This window comes from Lontra canadensis, unplaced genomic scaffold (assembly GCF_010015895.1).
Source record: "Lontra canadensis isolate GAN:19392208 unplaced genomic scaffold, GSC_riverotter_1.0 scaffold17, whole genome shotgun sequence".
Classification (NCBI taxonomy): Eukaryota; Metazoa; Chordata; class Mammalia; order Carnivora; family Mustelidae; genus Lontra; species Lontra canadensis.
This window is the reverse complement of record NW_022631011.1, coordinates 13,637,848-13,665,355: the sequence shown is the minus strand read 5'-3', so window position 1 is coordinate 13,665,355 and position 27,508 is coordinate 13,637,848. Positions and strand designations below refer to the sequence as shown.

At 40.3% G+C, this 27,508-nt stretch overlaps 1 protein-coding gene across 2 annotated transcripts in view; it reads right to left on the bottom strand.

Moving 5' to 3' along the window:
* Positions 1-4,933: 4,933 nt before the first annotated feature.
* Positions 4,934-27,508, bottom strand: part of KLHL14 (kelch like family member 14) — a 96,198-nt gene continuing 73,623 nt past the window's right edge. The window contains exons 4-9 of one of the 2 annotated variants that reach the window (XM_032859675.1): positions 26,365-26,454; positions 19,097-19,175; positions 12,056-12,246; positions 11,816-11,974; positions 8,455-8,612; positions 4,934-5,521 (exon numbers count right to left, since the gene is read on the bottom strand). In XM_032859675.1, coding sequence (XP_032715566.1) covers positions 5,381-5,521; positions 8,455-8,612; positions 11,816-11,974; positions 12,056-12,246; positions 19,097-19,175; positions 26,365-26,454 — 818 coding nt within the window. In that variant the 3' untranslated portion in view covers positions 4,934-5,380. The remainder of the gene's footprint in view (positions 5,522-8,454; positions 8,613-11,815; positions 11,975-12,055; positions 12,247-19,096; positions 19,176-26,364; positions 26,455-27,508) is intronic. The other variant, XM_032859676.1, reaches the window with a different exon arrangement.

The window sequence follows — 27,508 nt, the reverse complement described above, 5'->3', positions numbered from 1 at the left end:
AGTTCCTTTTGCCCAGTCTTGCACTTCCCTGTAGTTAATTTACACCAGCAATAGATAGCATTTGCCATGATGTGTCGTCATTAATTTTTCACTCTCCCTTCCAGCACATCTTTTTCATCTAGGACAAATTCATCAAGAGTTCCTACATGACTTCAAATGGTTGACTTAGAAAGTCTCTTTGTTGGAAGAAGATGGTGGTCAGAGGATGACTTAAGTTTAAAGTCTTGGCTCCATTCCTAGCTCTACAACATATCAGCTCTTTAACCTTATCACACAGTTTACCCTTTCTGAGCCAAATTGTCCTGACCTCTAATCTATGAATAATATCTACCTCATGGAACTCTTCAGAGGAGTAAATGAGAAAACGTGTATAAAATGCCAGCATAATACCTAATTCATAATAAACATTCAATCAGTGGAAGTGTTATGTTATTATAATATTGTTGACATAATAACTTTGAATTAACAACCAAACCCTATTTCTCTTACTCCTTTTTTCCTAATTTAGTTCAATTTTCAAATATTCCTTTTTAAAAATTTTATTTATTTATCTGAAAGAGCAGGCAAGAGGATTGCTCTTGAATGGGGGAGGAGAGGGACACAGGGAGAGGGAGAAGCAGGCTGCCCTATATGGGGTTCCATCCCAGGACCCATGTGATCATGACCTGAGCTGAAGAAAGACACTTAACCAACTGTGCCCCCAGGTCCCCCCCTCAAATGTCCTGGATCTGAGTAACTTGTCTGGAAGCAAGAAGCCCTCCATCTCTCTAAATGTAGGATGACTTCATCCTGCAGCTCAATGTTTACCTCCCCAACCCATGCGTCATTTTGTTTTACATGGGGGATTTGAAAGGCCACAGAGGAAGAGTTAACCTAATAAATAAAGAACAGAAGGGGAGGTTATAATCAAGAGTCACATTATCTGAAGTTATATATTTCTTTTTAGCCTGAGGAGTCAACAGTTCTACATGTTAACTCACTTCAATCATCCTGTTTTTAGCATCATTAGTGAGCTAGATTACCTATTACTACTAGGGTTAATATTAATCATGCTAATGTTAAGAATTGACATTTACTGAGTCCTTAATATATGCCAGACAATAACCTAGAGTAGAATAAGCCACTCAAACTTCAATTTGTAGACTTTTTTCTTATTCTTATACCGTTGTGTTGCATTCTTGAAGGGTATTTTTCATACTCATCTGTAGAACTGAACATTTTGCTACTGTGCCAAGCCGTAAACTCAACATGTAGAATATCTCCATTAAGAACCCCATCCACTACTTGGCTAGTATTTACTGTACTAACCAGAGTAGCTCTATACAGTGCAACCACACAAAAAAGACATATTACTTAGGTATCTTTTTATATTGACCTTTCTGCTTCTCATTGTTATTTTCTTTTTTTAAAGATTTATTTATTTTAGAGAGAGAGAGAGCATGAGTATGAGTGGAAGGAGGGGTAGAGGGAGAGACTCTCAAGCAGACTCCACACTGAGTATGGAGCCCTACACAGGGCTCAATCTCATGACGATGAGATCATGACCTGAGCCGAAATCAAGAGTCTGTTGCTTAACTGACTGTGCCACTCAGATGCCCTGCCATTTTATTTCCTATCACAATTTCAACATCCTCTAGGTCAGGCGCTTCTTGGAAGTCAGGCTGGATCAGTCTTGATCTTCCCGCTACCTCATCTATAGGAGATCAGTCTTTCACGTTACCTGCCAGTGTGTTTTAATTGGCTTTGGGATGCTTTACCAACCTTATTTTAGCTCATTTTCTATTTCATTTAAAAAATACTTTGACCCAGGGAACCAAGTTTAATGAGAACTCTGGCATTTATAGTGATGCCTTTTGGGTTATGTTCAATAAATAAGTACTTGATACTTTTGGGGCACCTGGGTGGCTCAGTGGGTTAAAGCCTCTGCCTTTGGCTCGGGTCATGGTCTCAGGGTCCTGGGATTGAGCCCCACGTCGGGCTCTCTGCTCAGCGGGGAGCCTGCTTCCTCCTCTCTCCCTGCCTGCCTCTCTGACTGCTTGTAATCTCTGTCTATTGAGTAAATAAATAAAATCTCAGAAAAAAAATAAATACTTGATACTTTTAATGTCGATAATGATGACAATTTGTTAGGTGATGTAAGTATCAAGCAGTTGGGAAAAATATAAATTTGGCCCTAATGGGGAGCACTAACACAGGTACTAATTTTAAACCTACAAACACAGCTTAATTAATTAAAAAACCTGGTCCCCATGCTCACTCTCCCAGTTTTTGCCAGTCTAGTTACAGACTTAAAATAGGTGGTTCCTTGGGATTAGGAAAAAGAGATGTTTTTGCTTAACTGCCCATGGTATCTGGTCAGTACTAGAGCTTTCGGGGATTCAGGGCATTTGGAAGAAGCCCCGCAACAACTAGTCAGTTGGCTCAGGAGAAGATGGTACCAGAGGCCACCACAAAGAGCAAGCATGGAAAGCTGGAGAGCCAGCAGAAGAACAGAGAAACCCCATTACTCTTGCTTTCATGGAATACCAGGAGGGATCAAATGATCCTTTAATTGTGAATTTAGTTATCAATAAAGGTCCATTTAGCTGGGAAAAATTAAAGTAAATTTTTTCTTGCAGGCTTCAGGAAATCATTTCCAACCCTTCACAGCTCTTTGCCTAGAAGGTTGCCCAACTTCTATCTGCAGCTACATACCTCAGTTTCCCCTACTGTCTCCCACAGCTCTTTCTTCCCCTGCACTTCCTTTTCAGATTTTTTAAAAAGAAAATACACTTAAGTACTATGTTTTAAGATAATGATCTAATTTAGTGCGTGATTCACTTATTCTTCAGAAAGTGTGCAAGTACTGTTTTTTTTTTTTTGCAAGTACTGTTTAATACATATGGTGCTTCTTATAATCCACATAAGTATTTAATTATTAGATCTTAGGTCACTTATGTCTCATCACAGCACTCTTGCAGTGGATAAATCAGATGCTACTCATGATTTTTAAAAAATTCATTTTTTTAAGTCAGCTCTTCACCCATCGTGGGGCTTGAACTCACGTCCCCAAGATCAGTAGTCACATGCTATACTGACTGAGCCAGCCAGGCACCCCTCTAGTCATAATTTTGAACTCACAACATTTTTTTCAGAAGCATTCCACCATTTTTTGCATCGTCCATACCATATACATTTACATGTTGCCAGGAAGCTAAATAAACTTGCAAAGCACATTAGCAGAATAACAATATTTAGGCACTTCCATATTGTAAACCTTTAAACAATTCACCATAGAGATTTATACGTATGCCTTATAGGTAGGAATATGAGACAGTTGAGTTAGTACATAAAGTTTTTATTTAAAGTTTTCCCCTTCCAAGCAAGCTTCATTTACACATTCTAATACTGTACAAAATTTACAATCTCTGTGACGTAAGTACTCACTTTTCACTTCTAATAGTTTGTGCCTTTCTGAAATACAGAAAGCTTTACTTACAGTTCTCATAAATGCTCTTATTTATTTTGGCTAGAAATAAAAAATAAGTGAAGAACAAGTCTAAGGAAGGCGAATATCCTCGTATAAACTGTGACTTTCAGAAGAAATGGTAGCGGTTGACAATCAAAGTTTCTGAAGCCGACCTTGTTCTCTTCAGCACGCCAGCTACGATCTTCCCCACAAAGTACTGTAACTTTTCTTTCCTTCTCGGTATTGTATGTTTTCAAGGAAAAAGAAATGCAAGTTGATTGCACTGGAGATATATATATATATATATATGTATATATATATATATATATATATGTATATATATATGTATATATATATTTTTACAACGGATCCTTTGGATCTGAACATACAAATAAATACAAAAACAACAAAGATTGCACTTTACTGCAGAAAAGGCATTAGATGCCAGTACGCCCATCTATCTTGACATGCTCCACAGTGAAAGCTTATCACCAAAGCATTTTTAATCTGTGGCTTCCCCACGTTGTTTCGAATGACACATTTGTTAAGGGATTCAACAACACCCCTGGGTGATGGGGAAATATTTTAGGCTGGTATTTACTCCTAACTGTTTTTGTTCCAGCTCCGAAGGGCTTGAAAATCAAATTTATGTTCTTTCCAGTCTTGCTCTGTTGACTGGCCGCACCGAAAACCATCTCATGCTCTCCTGACCTTCTGCTCCTAATTTCCTCTTGCTCCTAAAGACAACTAGCAATTGCTCACCTAACTGAGCTCAGGCATCTTTGGTGATAACAAAGGAGTATGATGAGTTGGAGAATAATCAGGGTGAGTCATGTGCTTTTCTAGAGTCAAATCTAGAGCCATTTCTAGAGCCAAAGGTGAGGAAGAGGGAGAAATATTTGTTAAGAGGGATGATTCACTCTCATGGCTCCTTTCAGTTGTGTGTCTTCAGGACAGAGAGACAGCCGGGATTGTACTTAAAAGAAATTATTATTTTTTCTATCCCTGAATTCCTGAAAGGCATCTCCCAGTTTCATTATGGGTTAAGTTTGGGTCAGATGTGCTAACCAACAAGAATCTCTTCAATATTGGACAAGCAATTTTTTCAGTCCTACTTTTTGGAGGAAATGACAGGTGTGTTCACTACTTTTTTATATACTGTAAAAAATGAGAAAAACCTGAGCCTTTGTGGAATGAACAGTGACATAATATATTTTGCTTTAATCTTTCATATAAAATTGAGGACACAGATTATGACTGGCTGGCCTAGAACCTACAGGGCAGGAAGCAATTGCTACAAGAACCAACATCTTTCTCTTCTCTGATCCCATGGGGTGCTGTGAGGGGCAGAAGGTAAATGAAATGAAGATCTATAGAAACAAACATGTTCCTCTTCAGTCTCATATGATTTTCTACAATTGTGTTGCCTATGGAGTCTGTGAAGTAGCCACAGGTTAGGAATATAAAATCAAGTGGCAATTCCTGTGATGCAGTAAGTATTTTAGTGGGTCAAATTCTGAATCATTCATGAACACAATATCCCCAAAACTTCAACATAGATCACATGCAGGTAGACTACAATGCACAATACTGATCTTAGGTCTCTCTGGGGGCACTCTTCCATATTTTATCTTTCTCCTTTTGAAAGTTAAAATCCATGTGAGGAGTTTTTGGAAAGCTGGGACGAATTAAAACCAGTCTGAAATGGAAGCATCTGTCACCACAGCACGTTTGGTGTGATCCGAGTTCCAGACACGGTTATCTGTTCAAGAACAGGTCATTTTCTTTTGTAGTTACTTGGAAGTATTGTTAGAAACCAAGGGTGGATTCCGGCAGTTATACCATTAGAATGCACTGTTCCTAGTATGATCGCGAGGTCACCTGTCACTGTCTCCTAGAATGTGATATTGTCCATTCCAGGGCTTGCTGGTGTCATTTGTTGTAAGGGACGCAGGCAGGCAGGATAACCGTTGCACAGGCTGGGCCTGCCAGTGGTTCTGCTACATCTCCTTCCAGTTCTGTCCAGGTGCCTTTTTCCGGACAATAGCATATTGTAGATGACTTGTAGGCCCCCTGTAATGGCAGAGCAGGGGGCATTTAGGGAAGAATGTTCAGAGAAGTGTGACAACAATCTTATTTATCACATTTACATTGGAAAGAAAACATCAATTCTCTGCTCTTGCTGAAAAGTTCCAAATGAAAGCAGTGGATTTTATTTTTTTTAAATTTTTTAAAAAATTTAAAAATTTTTAAATAAACATATAATTTTTTTTAGCCCCAGGAGTACAGGTCTGTGAATCGCCAGGTTTACACACTTCACAGCACTCACCATAGCACGAACCCTCCCCAATGTCCATAACCCCACCACCCTCTCCCTGAAAGCAGCGGATTTTAAACTGTTTTATTCGAAGAGGAAATTTGAGAGTCAAGAGATTTCAAAATTTGTGTGTGTGTGTGTGTGTGTGTGTGTGTGTAATTAATAATAAGAGTCAAGTGCCTACAACACCTAGATGAACAGCAAATCCTTTAAAATAATTGACCAAAAACTTGAATTTGTCCAGCTGGTTTAAGTTAAAAACAAACAAACTCATCTTTAAAGAGTTTATTTATTTATTTGACAGACAGAGATCACAAGTAGGCAGAGAGGCAGGCAGAGAGAAAGTAGGAAGCAGACTCCCTGCTGAGCAGAAAGCCCGATGCAGGGCTCGATCCCAGGATTCTGGGATCATGACCTGAGCTAAAGGCAGAGGCTTTAACCCACTGAGCCACCCAGGCACCCCACAAACCCATCTTTAATTTTTCAAATAGTTTCAGTACAATGGATTTGAGATAGTTGCCTCACTCTTCCATTTTCATTTTACTACCATAGAGAATCAGAGCTGCCATTCAAAACTAGCTTAAAATAAACTGGAAAAGTGGGCTTGCCAACTTTTTTGCACATTGATTGATTGATTGACTGATTGATTTTCAAGTGGCCACATGAGAAATAAAAAATGTCTTTAATCTTGTTTCCTTTGTTAACGTCTGGGGGTAGTGCTTGTGTAACGTTTCCCTTCTATCACCAGACCTGTATTTTTTTTTTTTTTTACCCATTTGGTTTTTATCATAGGCAAAACCCAAAAATTCTAACCAGCCTAGTCATCAGTTTTTGAAAGTGGACTGCTGGTGTCTGGTTCCAAATGCGTATGCTTTTGGAGCTTACTCACGTGTCCTGGCAATCAAGCACAGGTCTGAATATCTAGTTACTGTATATCAATATATATTTGCCTCCATATAACTAATATCCACTGAAAACTCCCCCAAAACTTTATCTAACAGGGGCGCCTGGGTGGCTCAGTGGATTAAAGCCTCTGCCTTCGGCTCATGTCATGATCCCAGGGTCCTGGAATCGAGCCCCGCATCGGGCTCTCTGCTCAGCGGGGATCCTGCTTCCCCCTCTCTCTCTGCCTGCCTCTCTGCCTACTTGTGATATCTGTCAAATAAATAAATAAAATCTTAAAAAAAACCCAACTTTATCTAACAACCTTGTTTGATCCAAAACAAATAAACCCCCATTTAATCTTGTAACACCAATCTATAACTAAGAAAATATGAAGACGGTCATCATTTAAAAAATGAATATGTTGACCACAGGGCCCTATAAGGTTCCTCATGTGATATAATTCCAACTACGTGGCCACCTCCTCAGGTGTTGTTGGCAAAAAAAGAAAAAAAAAAAAAGAACAGAAGAAATTTTAAACAGAAAAAATCTGATCTTAATTATTAAGTCCTTATGTGTAAGTGTCTGTTTTATAGCCCATACAGAGACAGAGACTGTTTCAAATGACCTCGCAAGGTCATCATTCGCCCATTCCAGAACACCAGCTCTTCTCTATGATAACTGACCCTGGTTTTTGTTTTGTTTTCTCTACAAGTTAATGTATGGAAGAAGAAGTGGAGTGGGATAATTTTCCAGGTTGCAAGAGATGGATGAGATATAATAACCAAATACAAGTGAGACTATAGGATCCTGACTTGAACATATCAACTTGGAATATATATTTCCATAGGAAACATTTGAATATAGATTAGATATGAAGGAATTATTGTTAATTTTGTTGGGTGTGTTGATGGTATGTTTAAACACATGAATAATTTTTTAAAAAGATAAGTACTCAATCATTTAGGGTGAAATAATATGATGTCTAGAATTTGCTTCAGATTTCTTTAGTCAAAATGTTTAAAAGGGAGGACAGATAAAGTAGAGCAAAATCTTGACAGATATTGAAGCCAGAGGCTGGGTTTACGAGAGTCCACTGTACTCTCGTTTTTTTGTGTGTGTGAGCTTGGAAATTTTCATGATAAAGACAGGCCAAAGTCAAAAGCAATGGCAAATTATATATCCTACAGAGACTTTGTGGATATTTAACAATTTCTAGTTTTTATGTCTCCCTGGTCAGAAACTTTCTGGACAATTCAAACAATTCAACGAACTCTGCAAACAATTTCAACAGAAAGTTTGTAAAACCACTTCCGTCTCACTTTCAGTTGGAAAGCCAGAATCGCAAAAGCATGTGCACAGGATAGAGGCGGAGAACCAACCACATTTTGGGAAACAGTGGATGAGAGAGCAAGTCAGTTCGACAACAATTCACTGATTGTTTTTTATTACTTGAAGTAACTTATAGCTTGCATACAAGCATGATACTCACAGTTTTTTCTTTAGATTTAATTAAATTAATTTATTTGAGAGAGAGAGTGAGAGCACAAGCAGAGGGGGGAGCAGCAGAGGGGAGTGAGAAGCAGGCTTCCTGCGAGCAGGGATCTGGATGAGGGACTCAATCCCAGGACCCCAAGATCACAACCCAAGCTAAAGGCAGAAAGATGCTTAATCAACTGATCCACCCAGGTGCCCCAAAACACGATACTCTTCAAAGGTTTCTGCGTGGATGGTAACACACATGGAGGGAAACACAAAGCAAGAACAAAACCGAGAGGAGGAGGGTGAGATAAATGTGGACACATACCATACTCCAGCTGTAGCCTCCCACAAGGTAGATGCTGTCATCGAGCACTGCACAGCCAGGACCACTTCGACCCTCCAAAATGGGAGTTTGGAGAATATTCCACTGGTCACCTTTTGGGTCATAGCATTCCACGAGCATTACATCAAGGTGGGAGAAACCTATGGGACATAGCAAAATGGAAGCACGTAAGAATGAATTCTCAGGGTCCTGATTTAAGGCTAGGGCTTCTTTTTAAAAAAAGCGCCAGAGCCAAGAAATAGCTAATTGTGTCTCTAAAGAGACAAAAGTATAAATTTACTAGTGAAATCATGAGACATGTTACAGAGACCTAAAACAAACAAACAAACAAACTCTGGGTATTTCCAATTAATCCAAAGCAAGAATGTCTGACTCGATGTCATTGGTAAACATTGATTATATGGGGGTAGATCTTATTTTAAAATGTTTATTAAAACCTTGGATTAAAAAGGTTTAAAATAATTAAAAGCAAACATTTTATAAAGTGCTTATAATAAGCTAGTTGTCTGCTAAATGCTTTATGTAGATGAATTCACTTAATTCCCCTCATCCCATCTCTGAGATAGTTAAACATTACGTTCATTTTACAGATGAGAAAACTGAGGGATAGAGAGAGGTAATGACTTGAATAAGTCAGACAGCCAGCAAGTAGACAGGCTGAGGTTTAAACTCAGGCAAAGGGGCTTCGGAGCTCATATTCTTACAGACTAAACTGTATCATTTTTCCTAAACAAATATTTAGCTCTCTCCAAATGTTTTAATTAACTAAAAACATGATGTTTAGCAACTTTTACCTTTTTAACAGTTTATTTATTTACTTACTTATTTATTTTTAAATTTTTTACTTATTTATTTGACAGCGAGAGACACAGCGAGAGAGGTAACACAATTAGGAGGAGTGGGAGAGGGAGAAATAGGCTTCCTGCCGAGCATGGAGCCCAATGCAGGGCTCAATCCCAGAACTCTGGGATCATGACCTGAGCCAAAGGCAGACGCTTAAAGACTGAACCACCCAGCTGCCCCAATAGTTTATGTTTATAAATAATTACGATGGTATGAGTGGTTTCCAATATCTACTAAGGATTAAGGTAGAGTCAGGGGCTACTTCTGCTGAGGGCTTCTTCACTTACTCTGATGAAGTTTCTCAGTGACTGGTCAGTAAACAGGTTGCAGAGAACAACTTAAGATCTTGGGACTCTACTGGGGCCCTGCTTTTTAATTTAGGAAGTCAAAAATCTGTAGAGGGAGGGCTTCATGGTCATCGAGCAGACCAAATCCTAAGTAAAATTGTCCTTTATTTAAATGCATGCAATGGATATTTGCTAGCTGACAATTACAATGCATACACTAAATTAATCAACTTACTGGACTCTTCAAAGTAATTGAGAAGATAGACCAAAAAGTAGAGTAATTTTCATTTTGGAAGAGGTGGACAAATTATTTCAGGCCACTGAACTTCTTATGTAACTTCTTATGTAAAATAAATCAGATAGCTTTGGGAACAGTAGAACAAAGTGTTTACTGGAATTCTGTGGTGTATTCCTCTCCTTTACCATTAAGATTATTGACGATAATATATGTGACTGAAGATTGGAGCAAATTCCCAAGGCTGAAGTTCTAGTGGCATCACAGAAGGCACTGTGCCCAGTACATGTATTACATATGTTGACTGTAAGCCTCAAAAAAACTACCAAGGAAAGGATAATTATCCCTCTTTTATAGACATGAGGGTGAGTGTCTTGAGTAAGACCACACAACTCCAAGTGCATAACTGGGACACAAACCCACACCTTTCCCTCTAAGCCGTAATGACTCCCTGAGTCAACTTAATTTTTTTTTTTAAGATTTTATTTATTTATTTGACACAGAGACCAAGAGATCACAAGTAGTCAGGCAGAGAGAGAGAAACATGTTCCCTGCTGATCAGATGCCCGATGTGGAGCTTGATCCCAGGACCCTGAAATCATGACCTGAGCTAAGGGCAGAGGTTTATCCCACTGAGCCACCCAGGTGCCCCTGAGCCAACCTCATTTGATGTGTGTGTGTTATTTCTCATTTAGGTTGTCATTCCCCAAATCTTTCTGTTCAAGTTTAACCTCAAAATTCAAGAGTTCCTAGAATGTTTCATTATTATGCAAAAGAAATTAGCGGAATTCACATTTTAATATAGAAAGCCACAAAAGTAATACTATATACAAGTATTCTGATGTAAAGGAATGGTGTTTGGATTGAAATGAAGGAGCAGCAGTGAGAGAGAAAAAGAATAAAAAAGGAAGAGTTATAGCAGCAAAGAAAATCTCCCACTGAGCACAAAGATAAGCAGCAGGGACCAGGATATTGACATTTAGGATTGAGTAGGAACTTGGAAATATTTACATAAACATTAAGCCTGTGTGGTCTTTAATTACGCTAGGGGTACATATGTAATAGGAAATCCAGAAGGAATGTCTACATCTAACCCGTTTTTTGAGATGGGTGTACTATGGAAAAATAAATCCTCAGCTACCACACGTGGATGGCCTGTTTCTCGTTTGGGTCAGTTTCAAGGATCATGGCAGGTCAGAGCTGGAGGAGATTTTAGAGATCAGCTAGACCAGTTTCTTCATTTTCAGGTGAGGAGACCAGGGCCCGAAGTAGTTCAGGGACTCTTCTCAACACCAGAGCTCTCTCAGCTTCCCTGTTGTGCCCAGTGTGCTGTGCACGTGCGTAATACCACACGCACACAAACTACAGAAAGTTGTCGTCATACACATGTACGGAGAAGGAAAGGAGCTCAGACGAAACTCTAAAAATACCACGTTTTAAATATTTTTTTATTAATAAAACAAAGAATTTGAGAGTCAGAGAACGTTTGGAATCCAACTCTTCAAAGAAATAATACTAAATTTAGACATGAAATTCTACGAAATATTTTCTTTAAGAAAAATCACGTATTAGCTTCTTTGTGCATCTATGACCGAAGTTCTTTATGATTACTACAAAAAACAATTTTCTGGAAAAAATTTATTACTATAACTTTGGTGATAAGGAATAATTTATTTTACTGAATTCATTGTTACAACAAATTGTTTGTGCTTTTCAGTTATTAATGCTCTCATTTTTTACTTTCTGTTGACATCATTATTCATTTCTTTAATGTGTGCGGTAACTTAAAAATAATTCTATCTGCAGAGGAGCCAAAATAAATGCTTGCCCAAGGGTACAGCTAATTTACACAGAGTCGCTTTTATTTGGTCAACATGTTTTTTACTTGGTTAACTATGATTATCTAACGAGAAACCCCCTTAGCAAGAAACAGAAGATGCAAATGATACTGTGATTTAAAAAAAAAAAGAAAAAGGACCTTTCAAATGATTTCCTCCAATTGCATACAAGCGATCATTCATTACAGCCAAAGTGTGGATGGCGCGTTTTGTGTTCATATCTTGTTTTCGAGCCCAGACATCCATTACAGGGTCATAGCAATACAGCCATGGGACGTATTCTCCATTGTGTACACCCCCTGTGAATTAAACATATACATACAAGTCAAGAAAGTGCCTTGGAACTGAACTTGGTAACAGAGAGCGGAGGAATGACTTGCCTGAAATATATATTTTCCCATTGTGCACTGCTCCTGCGTGAGCTGCCAGAGGCTGTGGCAGGGAGGACACATACCGCCATTCGTTTGTTTCTAGGTTATAGCACTCCACGCTGGACAGATAGCCTGTTTCGTTCCTTCCACCAATAACGTATAAGTGCTTGTCCAACCGACATGCATAGAAACTGGCTCTTCTACAACGAAAACAACAACCCACCGTAAATCACAAAAGGAGCTCAGTCAGGCAAAGGAGGTAAACCCTGCTTTAGAAAGGGTGGCAGGAACTTGGAAATTACACATACAGCCCCTTCTAAACCTGAAACCTTGACAGTAATCATATGCCTTGCCCCCTCTGGTTAGCATTTTGTATTAAAGTAAGAGTGGAGGAGAAATTCACCAACTCTGTTTCAGATCCTCTTTTATACACTGTAAAGAGTGTTCACTAATGTTTGGGATATTTGGTACCTTGTAAAGATATCACAGCCCAGTAAGACAAAGTGAAAAATGAGGTAGATAATGTAACAATAATAAATTATCTTGACATTCACTTTTTTCATGGTCCTTCAAGGGTCATTGTTCCCAATTTATAAGAGAACTACATCATCAAAATTTTTCTTCAATTATCATTTTTTTTCCTTCCCAGTACTACTGCAAATAGAGAAACTTTCGTGAACTGAATTTAGTGTTGAAATTTTGCTCTTACATAACCTATTGTAGGAAGTTTAGTGATATGCCTTTTGGGGTGCCTTCTTACAAAGCTACAGGATATTTTTTAGTATCTTTTCAAGAGTGTCAATTTATTAAATTTTCCCATTATGCCTTCAAAGGCCAAAGGCACCAGCTGTGTTGAAAGGACTAGAAACAGGGAGACCAATTCTGAGGTAGACCATTAGAGAGGGGTGAGATGTTGAGGACCTGAATGAGAGATTTACGGAAGACCTACAAGAGCTGAGGCTAAAGATATTTTAAAGGAAGATCTAAGACTTGGCAACTAGTAAGATAAGAGAGCTGAGGGAGAACACGTGTTCACAGGGGACTAAAAAATTTGGAGTTAGGATGACTAGGTTGATATGTTGAGCAAGTCCTGGACCCTTTGCTTCTTTTATCTCATTGCTGCTACTGGAATAATATACTTTATGGGGATAACATGAGGTCCAATACTGAATAAGTACAGTGTTTAAGTGCCAAGCCCCTCAGAGAATATAATTTGTTTGATGAATGTATAGTCTTCATAAAAATTAGTGCCAAGACTCTCGGGCAATAGGAGTAGTAAGATCAAGAGTCCTAGAGGTTTCTATCAGGAGATTCTCTTACTTGTGTTTACAAAGTGCCAGCCTCTGGGAAGCAGTAAACAGCATCTCAATTAACAATTTAGTCTCTGGAAGAGGTTGCCTGGCTACGTGATTTATGGGATGGGTAACCTTTGACATGTGACTCAGCCCCTCTTGGCCTCAGATTGCTCCTCTGTCACAGGGGGCTGTTAATGGTACCTTCCGTACAGGGTTATTGGCAAAACCATATGTAAAGTGCCATCATAGGATCCCGCATTTTGTTCATGCTTTGGAACCATCAGTTAACATTACCCAGATAAAAAGGTTTTTAAAAAATCAGCCATCAAGGGGCGCCTGGGTGGCTCAGTGGGTTAGGCCTCTGCCTTCGGCTCAGGTCGTGATCCCAGGGTCCTGGGATCGAGCCCCACATCGGGCTCTCTGCTCAGCGGGGAGCCTGCTTCCCCTCCTCTCTGTCTCTGCCTGCCTCTCTGCCTACTTGTGGTCTCTCTCTCTCTGTCAAATAAATAAATAAAATCTTTAAAAAAAAAAATCAGCCATCAAAAAAAAAAATCAGCCATCAAGATGTTTGCAAGGGAACGTTTCCTAGTGACATTTATTAAATTCTTTTATGTTTGTTTAGGTGGTTTATTACTATATAGGTTATGGTATATGTTATAGAGGGTGATGGATTCAGTTTTGTTTTATTTTTTCCAGCTTTACTGAGGGATAATTGACAAATAAAATTGTAACGTGTTTAAAGTTACACTGCAGTGATTGGATCTATGCATACATTGTGGAAGGGTTCCCACCATTAAGTGAATTAACCCATCCACCATCACCTCCATCATGTCACATAGCTACTTTTTGTGTGTGTGTGTGCGTGAGAACACTTAAGATCTGCCCTCTTAGCAAATTTCAAGTATACACTACAATAGCAACTATAATCATCATGCTATTCATTAGATACTCGGAGCTTTTTAATCTTATAACTGAAAGTGCGTACCTTTTGACCAACCTCTCCTCATTTCCCTCATTCCCTAGTCCCTAGCAACCACCATTCATTCTGTTTCCGTAATTTTGACTTTTTTTTTTTAAAGATTCCACATATAAGTCTGGAGAAAGGTATTTGGAGGAAGTTTTTAATTGGACTATCAGAGCAATCGTTGATTTAAAAATTTTGAGATTTTCTACTACAGAAAAGTAAAAACCCATTTAAATATAATATTAGGTTAAATATAATAGTAGGTTATAAATATTCGGTTCAAACCAGTTGCAAAATTAAGTGCCCATGGATGTTCATTGCTTCTATCTATTTCTCTGACTAGACTTCAGTTGTGCTCTCATTGAATATGTTAGGTCACAGCTGTCCTACACGTGCTTTTACCTTCTCAGTTAAAATGTTTCTTTGGAAAGACTGACATGAATACAGGAAAAGACTGAAGAAACACAGATATTTCTTTGTAGCGTGGACACAACAGTATGTCAGTATCCCTCTTCCATATGAGGATTCTCTAACAGGTCTTAGAGCCTCTGAAATAATTTTACTGAAACAATTTTACTAATAATAATTTTACTAATTTTACCACCTTTAGATAATTTGGATTATGTGGGCTGTAAGGTGTTGGGTTCTTCTATGTGCCATATACTGGTCTAGAAGAGAAAATGCCTGTTAGTCATGACAAGCGTTGAAAACCCTCCATTAAATAAGTTTAGATAATGGAGAATAAGAGCAAGATCTCTCCGTGGTAGTGTGAATTCCTTTCATCCAGTCTAAATTTCTGTTCTCTCACTTTGTCCTGGTTCCTTCCTTCCTCAGTGATACTGAGGGAGCCTGTCAGAACTTGCTCTCTTTTTAGCCAAGATTTTCTTAATTTGATGCTTCGTGTGTACTCCTAACTTTATCCACACAGTGTCACTGTTAGGATCTAAATGGGGGAAAAAAAAATCAGTCGGTTTCACTTCCTGACTAAAAGTGCATTTTTTTTAAAAAAAAGATTTTATTTATTTATTTGACAGAGAGAGATCACAAGTAGATGGAGAGGCAGGCAGAGAGAGAGAGAGAGGGAAGCAGGCTCCCTGCCGAGCAGAGAGCCCGATGCGGGACTCGATCCCAGGACCCCGAGATCATGACCTGAGCCGAAGGCAGCGGCTTAACCCACTGAGCCACCCAGGCGCCCTAAAAGTGCATTTTTATGTAGAAATTCCAGTGGTGAAGATTCTGAGCCTCTGACGTACTCCCTTGCATGCCCAAAGTGAGAATTCACGAAATGCATTATAGGAGCCCTGGATAGTTCATGGTCTGTCAGCAACTGCAAATATTTGCTCCAGGCTAAAATTTTACCATACCAGGTCTCTCTTGGGAGTGCTCCCTGACCCTCCTCCCCACATGAAGAACACAGGATTAGGCTATTGTTTTTTTTTTTTTTTTTTTTTAAAGTAAACTCCAGATTACTGAAGATTTTTAAATGGGATTACACTCTGTGTATTTCAAATTGTTCATCTCTCTCTCCTCCAGCTCCTCCTTCCCCAACACCAGAGGCAAAATTCAGTGCATGGTGGTAAGTTAAAAAAAGACAGCAACCTCCCAGCAACTTCTACAAACATACTTTGAACCTTGCATATTGTTGAGGTCTTTACTAGTTCTTTCTCACCCCTTAGGGTGGTCAGTTTATATCCTAAAGAATGAGACTGAATTACTATAACCTTAGCTCAGTTTAAATTCTTGACTTTCACCATCAGGTTAAAGAGGGCAACAGATTTTTCAAACAAAATATTGTCTCATGTTGTTCCTTGTAAGGCTTCTAGAAACAAAATATTTGAATTTGGAAACAATGTTTTATGTATTTGCTTCTAGCTTTTCTCTTACTCTATGAAATATAAACTTTGTTGTTGGTGCTCTCCAAAGTGCTTTTTCTTTTTCTTCTTTTTTTTTTTTCTTTTTTCTGCACTAGCTAGGAGATATGGTCTCCATATGAGTGATACCTAAAATGTCTATTTTTACTGGAAAAAAAGTCGCCAAACATTTCCATTGATCCTAGTCTCAACACTTAACCCCTTTTCGGGGAGGAATCAAATCCTATATCTGAGACTGAAACAACTCAGTAGCATTACATTTAAACGTATATTTTCCTGCAATCATTTCATATGTAGCAGGGATGCAGTTTGTGAGTTCATTGAGTGAACCTAGAGGCAGTGTGCCCATTTCCTGGCTGAACTAGGCGGGTGGGGCATATTCTGCTATTTTATTACAGCACTCTTTGGGAGGCTCTGATTAGGTGAGCTATCCTAAGAGTCTGTCCAGCAGCTCTAAGAGTAGGTTACCCCAGAAGCGGTTTTCAACATGTTTCTATTATTCTCAGTTTGGTAATTTCTCAGTATAACTACTTCTCAGCCATTTGGTAGCAACTAAAGGAAGGAGGGAGGTGGTGGAATGTCTGGTGAGCCCGATTCATGATCTATACAATGCAGAATTAACTCATTTGAAGGTTTCAAGAAACTTTTTTTTTTTTTTTAATCTGAAGGGTGTCTCATGTATTTTCTTCTTTTTTTCTTTTTTGTTTAATCACAATTAAGCCACGCCGGTCACTGATTGTACTTGCTACTTAGAATGGAGGCTTGTCAATGACAGAAAATTTTCCTTTGAAGTTATGGATTGCTGCCTGGATCAATCAACCCATAGAAGATCTGGAGCTAGAAGATTGACTGGGCATTTGTGAAATCTGCCTTTCCCCACTCAGCTCTATAAGGAGCTCTTTATTTGGTCTATCGGGTTGATTGTTCGAGATCTAAAAAAAAACTTCTCTTACTAGGGACCTGACATGATATACCATAATGACTTAGAAAGAAACGTTAAACAGTCCATCCTGTCAACGGTGGCTGCCGGGCGCCGACAGACCATGGCAGGTCTTTCTATCAGGTCAATGAGCTGCTAAAAATTGTCTAAGTAGGACCCTGCCATGATAGGCCATAGTGCCTCAGAGGAAGTCATTATAGAATATCAAGTAAACAATACACATTTAAAAAAATTACTAATTAGGTTTTGCAGCAATACTTCTCGTCCTTAGGGGCTCTACAGTGAGATAATTGACCGCGACGTGAGTTATGCCTCCCAAACCCAAGGCGTGAAGGTTAATTATCGTGGTGTGCAGCCCCCAGCAAAGGGGGACCGTGGTGAGGAGATGCTGCCATTTCAAACATATTGTGGATATTTATTTTAAAAATATTTTTTTAAATAAAACTTCTTGGAATGGTTTTGATTAAAGGGTAAAGTGATGCAGCCACAATCCGAGCCATGAAGAAATAAGCCCAAAGGGAGAGAAACAAGGCACGCTGGAGAAACAGGTCAGGAGGCTTCCACGTGTGCGTGTATGCACAAGAGGGGGGCGGAGAAGTTTGTCAGGATATTAACTGACTTTGGATTGTTTCTCGAGGTACCTTTGAAGTACACGTTCCTAAAAGTGTCGTGGTCCTTATCTTGTGCCTCATCATCTCCTATGTATAGGATACATATTAAAGATGGCTTTAATATACAGAGTTTTCTCCTAGCATTGATGCATACTGTCTTCCTGCAATGATGCACGTTTTTGAATAAATGATATTACCTGAAGACTTTCTGTTCACCTAGAATTTAATTTTAAGGCTCTAAGTTGATCTTAGTGTAATCTAACTGAATGTTTATAAAAATGATGTTAAAGATGAAGAGTCATGAGTGAAACAGGAAAGAATATTATTTCTTAAATAATTCATTTGAGAAGAAGAAATAGGTTGTAGCTTATGGCTATTATGTTGGATATGTTGCTCAAGAGGATGCTGAAGTATTATCTGAAAAGAATCGAATGCTCAAAATTTATTATTTTTTAAAGATTTTATTTATTTGACAGACAGAGGGAGCCAGAGAGCACAAGCGGGGGTTGGTAGGGGGGGAAGGGGGGAAATGGCAGAGGGAGAGGGAGAAGGGGGAATCCCTGCTTAGGGAGTCCAATGCGGCACTCGATTCCAGGACACTGGGGTCATGACCTGAGCCAAAGGCAGATGCTTAACTGACTGAGCCATCCGGCTGCCCTGAGTGCACAAAGTGTAGCATGGGAGTTTGCACGTGCATGTTAAGATGTGGCTGCATGTAGGTAACAGCTGCAGAGGCACACTGCATGAAAGTAGTAGCCACTTGTCCCTTGGCAGCCAGGAGATTGGGGTGAGATAAACACCAAATACATCAGAAAAAAAAAAAAAAATGACAGCTTGCAAAACTGTTTTTTTTGTTGTTGTTGTTTGTTTGTTTGTTTTTTTAAAAGCTAACAAAGGACCTGTTCTTGAATGTATGATGGGAGGATAGTTGAGAAGGCAAATGTCAAGGATTTGAGTTAGTGAGACCAGAAAATTTCATACTGCAATTTCTGCATGAAAATGGATACCATTGTAAGAATGGCGTTCTAGATTTCATTTATAGAATTAAGTATATTATCACTGAGAAAAGTCGGAGAGGAGACGCAATTTTAGCTCCACTTGCCAAAAATCCAAAGCAATGTAGTAATGGAAGACAAGTCATACAATTCTTTTCTCCCTCCATTGGAACCAATGATTGACTTATTTGATTGTTTTTCTCCATTGAGTTAACAAAGTAGTTATTCTAAATTGGCCAGGCCAAAATTTGCATTTTGACTCATATGTCTTTCATTGGCTCTGTTTAGCATAATTTACCAAAGAAAACCATTCAACATCCATACTTCCTGTAAAGCAGCCACAAATGTTTCAGACATAAGAAATAAACACTTACCTTTCTTGCATGGGTGGAAGTTGTATCCAGCTATTAAATCGCGGATCATATCGGCTGACAAAATTTGTACTGTGTTTTCCTGTAAAAATATATTTGAGACATTTAAAACTTAGATTCCTTTGTTGTTTCGCACATTTAATAGTGTTTATAAGATGTCTCTATTCTCAGGTGTCACACACAGATGAATTAGGTTGGCGGGACTACCTAACACAGTCTGAGAAGCAGTATGTCAGTGGAAAAATAAATGTGCCCCTCAACTATTTTTCCTTTTTTTCTTCTCTTGCTCTCCATTTTTACTTTCCTTTCATCTCCCTTTTTTCCTTTCCTTTCTTTTCCTTTCCTGTCCTGTCCTATCCTTTCCTTTTTCCTTCCCTTCCCTTCCCTTCCTTTCCTTCTTTGCTTCCTTCCTTTTGTTCCTCTTTTGGAAGGAGTCAGAATAAAACTAAATTAACCATGAGAATAAAAACAAGTATGTTTATCAAACCAATTTTACCACAAAGTTAGGGGACAAATTTCTGGGTTTGATATTTTTTGCTTTAAAAACATGAAGTTATTGTCTGTAAATAATCAGTCCCAGAGACTACTTTGTGTGCTATCTCTGGTGAGAGCCCCCCCCTTTTTTTAATGATCCAAGAACCTAGCAGTGGTTGAGTCAGCTCTCTCCCCATGGAAATAACAGCGATCAGCATAATAAGAGTTTGCTTTAGGAAATAGGGTTTAGCCTGTGCACGTCACGTGAGTTTGAGGGAAGCACAGTTGCAGGTACACGTGTGAAATGGGAAACAGGTGTCCTCAGAGCTGGTGAATCAGCTTATCCCCTCTGTTGAGCCTCAGAAGCATGGCGATGCCTCCAAGGCATTAAAATGAATCTTATTTTTCACACAGTTGACACCAAAGCAAGAAATGGAAGCATTTTCTGTGTAGCACCTGAGATGACAGTCATCTAAAGCACTTGAAGTTTTAACTCTGAAAGTCTGCTTTTGTTCTTACATGTGTAATTAAACACGGAAATATAGGTACCAAACTCCACCACAGGAATAAACAGATAGGAATGTGTGTGTGTGTGTGTGTGTGTGTGTGTGTACATGCTCACACAGGCATGTATATCCAACATAATTACTAATTACATAAATATACAGAGTATTTATTATATGTCTTATGTGTTCTAAGTTCTGAGAATATATTGGTAAACAAGAAAGGAAAAGTCCCTGTTCTTGTAAATGAATAAAGAAATATATATTTTCAAGCAGAGATGAATGCTATAAAGAAAAGCAGGGATTGATGGGGGAGGCTAGTTTAAAAAGAATCATTCCTTGCCAGAGATGTCTTCTGCCAGCCATGCAAGTTATCTGCAGAATAAGTCTCTCACATAGTGGGCCAGGTGAGTAGAAAGTCCCTGGGGTTGGCCATGAGTTCAAAATCAGCAAAATGCGGGGGTGACTTGGACAGACATCAGAGGCATAACAAGGTCCAAATACAGTGTACCTTGAGGACTGGTATAGGGTTGTGCCTTCTGTTATAAGAACAGTAGGAAGCCACTGGAAGGTTCTGAGCAAATGAGAACCATGGCCTAATTTCTCTCTTAGAAAGATCACTCTGGCTGTTATGTGAAGAACAGACTATAGAGGGGCCACTCTGGGAGCAGGGAAGCTATCAGGAAGCCATTATAATAGTCAAGGAAAGAGCTAATGGTGGCTTGAGTGTAGGTGGAGACTTCAGATACAGCCAAGTTTGGGATCTATTATATGGGCACAGCCAATATCCAATATTCCAAATTCCATATTCCATTTCCAATATTCCAAATATTGGTATGAGAAAAAGTAAGTAATTAAGGATGGCTGCCAGATTTTTAGCCTGAGTAATCAGATGGAAGGTCATGAAATTTACTGAAGTAGGGAAGACCAGGCAAGAGCAGTGTGGGGGTTGGGAAGAGAAACCATTAGTCCTGTTTTGGACTTAACCTTGAGAGGCCAATAGGATCTCAAAGTGGAAGTGTGGTAGGCCACTGGCTAGGTGAGGCTGCTGATACAAACTTTAGTCATTGGTCTAGAGATATTATTTAAAATCATAGAACAAAATGAAACCCTTTAAGCAGAAGGTATGGGCATGGAAGATAATGGGTCCTGGGATTGAGCCCTAGAATACAAAAGGAAAAACCAGCAAAGGAAAGGAATTTTCAGAGATAGGCGGAAAAGTATGATATTTTGGAAGATATGTCGAAGAGTGCTTCAAAGAGACGAATGAACAACTGAAAATCGACCATAGGATTTGGCAACATGGAGGCTGGTGGTGGCCTTGACATGTGTTGATTCAGTGGACACGTAGGATACTCCTCAAGAGAGACTAAGATCTAAGAAAAGAGATGCAAGAGGAAGGCAATGCTTCTTAGGACTTTGGGTGTAAAAAGAAGAAGATGATAGTTGGAGGATACAGCATCAAGAGAAGGTTTTGTTGGGTAGTTTAGTTGTGTTTTTAAGTCCAGAAGTACTCGAAAGTCCTTGAACAGGCCAGAGGGAATGATACATAGGACTTAGATTGGAACAGAAACAATAAGAGGGAAGAAAAAATACATGGGTAGCAACGGGATAACTGGCACTGGACTCAGGACAAGATGAAGATTTTATCTTCTGATTGCTTCTATTCTCAACGAACTATGAAGCAAGGCCATCAGCTGAGAGTGAGGAAGGAGGTTTTGGAGAAAGAGGCATGACTGTGCAGTTTTCTCCATCCACATTTAGTCACTCAGGTACAGGGATGGGGGCGAAGAGTGTTGGGTTTAAGTCCTGGCCAGGGCTTTACCAGGCAGGCATTTTGGAAGGAGAGATGGATGCCAAGGGCTGCAGGTATATGTGCTAATGTGATTGTGGGTGAGCAAAATAAAGCTAGTGAGGAAGGAAGTAAGGACATCAGAGGATGATGGACAGTGAGAAAGTGGTAGGATAGAGTGAAGGAAGTGTCATGTCCAGGATGAGTAGTAGCTGCCACGTGAAGGGGCAGTGGGTGGTAAAACCTGAAGACATCCTTTAAAGTGGTGGGTTTTAAGGTTGTGGGAGTGACAATAAAGAGGTAGTATAAAGCTACCTGCCTCCAATAAGAAGTTTTGGGTCAGATGGCAGCACAGAACCCAGTGCCCTTTAGAGGGAGTGGCTGGGAAAACAGTACTCTCAGAAGATTGCCAGGTTTCGATTAAAAGAGAATGGAAGTGACCATTCAGAAGAGAGTTCAAGGATTCTGGGGATTTTGTGGATGTGATATCATGAGTTCCAAGGACCTTGTGAAAAGGTCTGGATGGTGTGATTGGGTGGTAAGTTACATTTCATTTGGGGGTTTAAGAGTTCCAAGAGTGAGAATGACCCAAAAGACTTGGATTCCACAAAGGTAGCCTTCAGCTTAAGGAAGGATTACACCTAGAGTTGGTTTATAATGGAGTTTTTGTAGAATGTGCAATCATTTCACTCTAGAAAAAAAAAATATTCTTGATAGGCTCCAAGGTTAATTCCCCAAAGCACTGGAAGATAAATGTTGTTTATAGGAATGTAGAGCATACCTGCCAGACATACAAGTGTTTCTCTGTGAAGTCTGGTTTAGAATTTCCATGTGGAGGAAGACATATGCCTCCAACCAGGAATGGGACAGAGTGCCTTCTGGTAGAAATGAGCAATGTTTGCTTTGGTTGTACTGGTAGTGGCCTTCACTCAGAGAAAAGGCTAAGCCAGGGCCTGGTGTGATATGGATAGAAGATGAAGAAGAATTTCCAGGGGGCAGGATCAGTGGTATGAAAGAGGAGTGAGGATGGAGGACTGAGGAGAGAAAAAGAAGGGAGGCATTCTGGAGTTGGCAAAGGATCTGTGGAGGAGGTAATGAACATCAGAAGAAATGACTGTTGGTGGAGTGAGGGAACTCTACTCCTTTAATTTCTTCTGATCTTTTCCATTTCTTTCCTAACTCTTCCCCAATTTCTCCTCTTTGTGTGATGATGCCCTATCACCAGACACCGCTGTTGACTGTCCCTTAGCTGATAGGTTTTCCAGTAAGTAATATGTTTTGTGATTTCAAATTTTGGTTTTATAATCAGGATAATAGATAACTGAGATTATATTTGTATTTTATGAGTACATACATAGTTTATGAGCATGTATTAAAATTTACAATATTGTATTTCATTCAAAGACATGCATCTCAGGCATCATTTTCTAAGAACTGAAGTTTAACTTAAGATTTTGTCTTTGGAACTGACATATCCAAAGCATTTGAATTCACGTTTGTTTGTTTTTTTTAATTTTTCCTCCCTTGTAGCAATGAAATTAAAGTTATATATTATTGTAGGATTGCTGTTCTTTACAAGTTTTGGTATTAGCTACTTACTTTTTAATTGCATAAGGTATTATAATACGAAAATCCTGTATTTTTGAGATGACTGAGTCCCTGCCTGGTTTTCTAAATGAGAAGTGATGAGGAGTTCTTTGGGAATAAGAGCTACTTTCCACTGTGATACAATACTGACTTAATTTCACAACATCAAAGGCAAAAACATGTTATTTAGTATCTAACAAAGTACATTATGTCTGCCTGAGAGGAAATGTTATACAATGGTTGAAGATGGGGGCAGACAGACCTAGTTCGGAATCAGCCCATCTTGGTGCAAATTGTGTGTACTGGCAACTTCTGTCACCTCTTCAGGCTCAGACTCCTCATAGCAAAGCTAGAAAAATCATGCAACAGGCCTCCCACGATGGTTGGGAGGATTAAGTAAAATATGCAGATGAGTGCTTAGCAAATAGTGTTCAGTAACTACTACTGTTCATGGTAAGAAAGAAAAAAGGGTGTGTGTATGTGTGCATGTGTGTGCGTGCGTGTGTGTGTGTGTGTGTTTGTAATGGTTGACCAGATGGTTGGAATATGAAGCTACAAGGAAAATGTCTAAAGGACCGTGGTAGAGGCGTGTTTGGTACCAAGCCCCAATACCTCTACCAGACCGATGCTGTGCTCCCCAGGTCGCTCATTGTCATAGCTGCTCCCTTTCTGGGGAATCGCTCTCAGCTGTACAGGCCATATCTCTGCCCACCCTCCCCCTGACCTGGAGGAAGGCCTCAGCCAATGACAGAAGACTGGCCTGCTTGCCTCCTGACGTGACCAGTTCTTCTCTGTTTAGGAGAGCCAAATCAGTGGTTCCTCAACATTTGCCCAGATCTATGCAAATGACTTCACGTGCCAGACACATCAGGGACAGAATAGAGTGACTCAGCTTTGTAGGTAGGACTCCCACAGCTCCACAAGGGGGTCTAACAGAAAAAGAGCTAGCTGCCAGCCCCAGATTGAGAGTAAACGTAAAACTGAAGTTTTACTAAAAATTCAATTCTGAGCCTCCTAGTGGCTAAAGCGAAGAAGAGAGACACGTTCAATCACACGAATGCATTAGTGGCAACTGTCCAAAGCACACAATGCCTCAGTGCTACAGTCTGGCAAGAACTTGTCACATAGCTCTTCACACAGGGCACACTGCGTAGTGACAGTGACAGGTGTCCTTGCCGTGAAGGCAACACTGTTTTCTACAGTCTTTTGTGGCAGCATAGTCATTGAGGGCTTTCAATGGAATTCCTGTTCCTCTCAGGAGTGGAGAAAGGCAGATGGGTGAGGTCCAATGGCATAGTTTTATGGGAGTCTGAATTAGTCTGGAGCTAAAACCTAGACTCTCTAGACCGGAGGAAGGACTATGTCCATTATGCTCTCCCCTACCCACCCTGCCCCACTCAATCTCTCAGCTCTGGTAGAGAAGATGCGGGACAGTAAGCAGATATAGGTTCTTTTGAGGAGGAGGGGGCATAACCCCGGGAGCAGGTTTTCCGGGCCGCTGAAAAGATCTGTCTCAGAGGAATGGGAAGTTCATAGTGTTTTGTGAACACCAAGTGGTCGCACCGATACGGACATTTTAACAGAGACCTGCTCCACCTGGGACAGGAGGCCGGCTAAGAGGGCATCGACCCCAGAAACAGGACTTGGCAGCCTTCTCTTGTCACGTGTTCGTTTTAAGCTGGCCTGCAGAAAGACTGTTCCGCAGATTTTTTGCTTAGATAAACCTGATGGCTGTGCGCTGTTCACTTACAAAGGCTCTATTCAATTCAGATCACTTCAGCGATTTGAGGAAGGGAGAACAGGTTAAACAGTAAATGGGGAGTTTACAGCGGATTGCACATCTGCCAGCATTTTCTGGGGACACGTCAAGTCTGTCACTGCAAAGATAAGTTAGAGGAGAGATATTAAATATCCCTTTTGTTCCTGTTCTAAACCTGTTTCTCACAAAGCTCAGGAATTGTCCCCTTTGGAACGCTGCAGAGAGGAACCAACACAGCAGCAGGTTTTGAGAAAGAACGTCCTGCTCTCCTCAAAGAAATGTTCCTAGAGGGTGGCCTGGGTTGTTTTCCTTGAAGATTTTCTAGAGTGAACAGATGTAACAATTTTCTATAATTTGCCTTGGTGCAGATGCTGAAAGAGAGCATTCACAATAAAATATATGCAGTATATGTAATTTCGCTTGGATGTTCTGGGGGTTTTAGAGTAAAAATGTGTACCTGCAAGCTGTTTTATGGTTTCTCGGCCATAATGATCTCTGTTACACAGAAGGCTACAACCGCGACTCCTCCTTCACGTGCAAGCATTCCAAAAATATCTCGATAATTTTGTGTATTCTGCAAGGCACAGTGCTCTCCCTGTGTTGGCTTGGGAAGTGTGTTAAAATGTTCAGTTTCTCTTTGTGATAAATTTATGAAGTAATCCCATGAACAGGGAGGATGGTGGATGGTCTTTGAAAGGAGCCCTCGCGCCAGGTGCAGCCACCCCAAGGCCAAAGAACTTGAGCTGGGGTTAGGCGTTATGACCGCAGATAAAGCTAATTTATGGAAACTGCCTTACTGTACTGATAAAACGGGAGAAAAGTGGTGGAGAAGGTGGTGAGAATTCTTAATAGCTGCAGCCTGCTACCTGCCTCTGGGGAGTCTGTGCTTAATGCTCGTGGCGTTCCTCAGGGGATGGATAAGGAGAGGGGCCGGGGCGTCACTGCGAAGCCAAATCCCCAGACAGTCAATGAGCGAATGCTCTGCTGCGTGTGTCCTCTGCCGGCTCAATGGTTGACCCTCCCTCCAATTGTCAGCCCAATTTACCGACTGTTTCATTTGTCCCTGTGCACAGAAGTATATTTTCCACAGTAATTGCGAAACGGGCTGCTACCGGCGTCTTCCACAACACACATACTTGTTGAGTTCAATAGTTACCGTTGGGGTTCCACTGGTCCTCTCCACCCAGCACAAACAAGAAGTTTTCTACCTCCACAACGCAGTGGTGGGCACTGTTGTACGGCATAACTGGAATTGGGGGGAGGGGAGAAAAAGACGCATGAAATTCTCCATCTTAGGACTTGATAACTTGGCGCCCTAGTTATTTGCTTCCACCAAAGGGCACAGACATGAGAGTAAGTCGGAAGGAAGACGAGAGCATAAGCAGCAGAGCGGGGAACCCACCGATCCACAGGGACTCAGCTGTGTGTGTTCCCGGCAATTTCAAACCCAACCCCTTTTGACTAATTTTACATAATGTTATCCGGCAAATTAGTCAAGGACAACCTGTCATGCTGCTTTCGATTCTGAAGTTCTCCTCACCTGCCTGATGATGGGGATTGCATTCTAAAACAACGACCGATCCTCCCAAGTGGTCAGAGCTGGGGGTTATTTCTTGGAAGAAATAACCCCGCATATACTTGGAGCCATGAAGATGCTCTGCCCAGACTTGGTTTGCTGGCAATCTTTCCAGAAACAGACTCAGGGTGCTCCGGAGCTTTCTATTCCACAGCAATGAGCAAGCTGAATTTCCATACAGTTTTGAGTTTTTAAATTAAGGTCCTGCTGATTTAATGCCTTCTCCAAATGTATACGCTTAATCTCCTGTACAATGTCATTAGCAGCACAATCACACATTTTCTATCTATCTGCTTAGGAGCTCTTCTGGAACAAAGATAAAAACTGTCAGGAATGTCACAAATATCCATTCCCTTGGTCTTGCCCTTCCCCCCACACACCCCCACCCCCCGGCCCTCCCCAGCCCCAATGTGGTGGCTGCGAGGAGGGCCTGTTCTTCAGAAACCCACCCAAGCCAGGTTTCTCTGCATTTGTCTGTTCTCATTTACATTCTCTTTCGGGGACATGCACAGGGAGGCCAGGACAGCCGGGTCAGCCCGTGTGCCGCACAGCGCTGGCCTCTGCTATTATCGTCTCATATGGCAAATGTAAACTCACACGGAATTAGTTATCATATCACATGCGGTGGTTTGGACCCAGTGACACCAGTAGGAAAAATGATGTCCTTGTTCAGCTCATCATATGGGCACCTTAAATCTAGGTGAGGACAAATGGGGAGGTGATG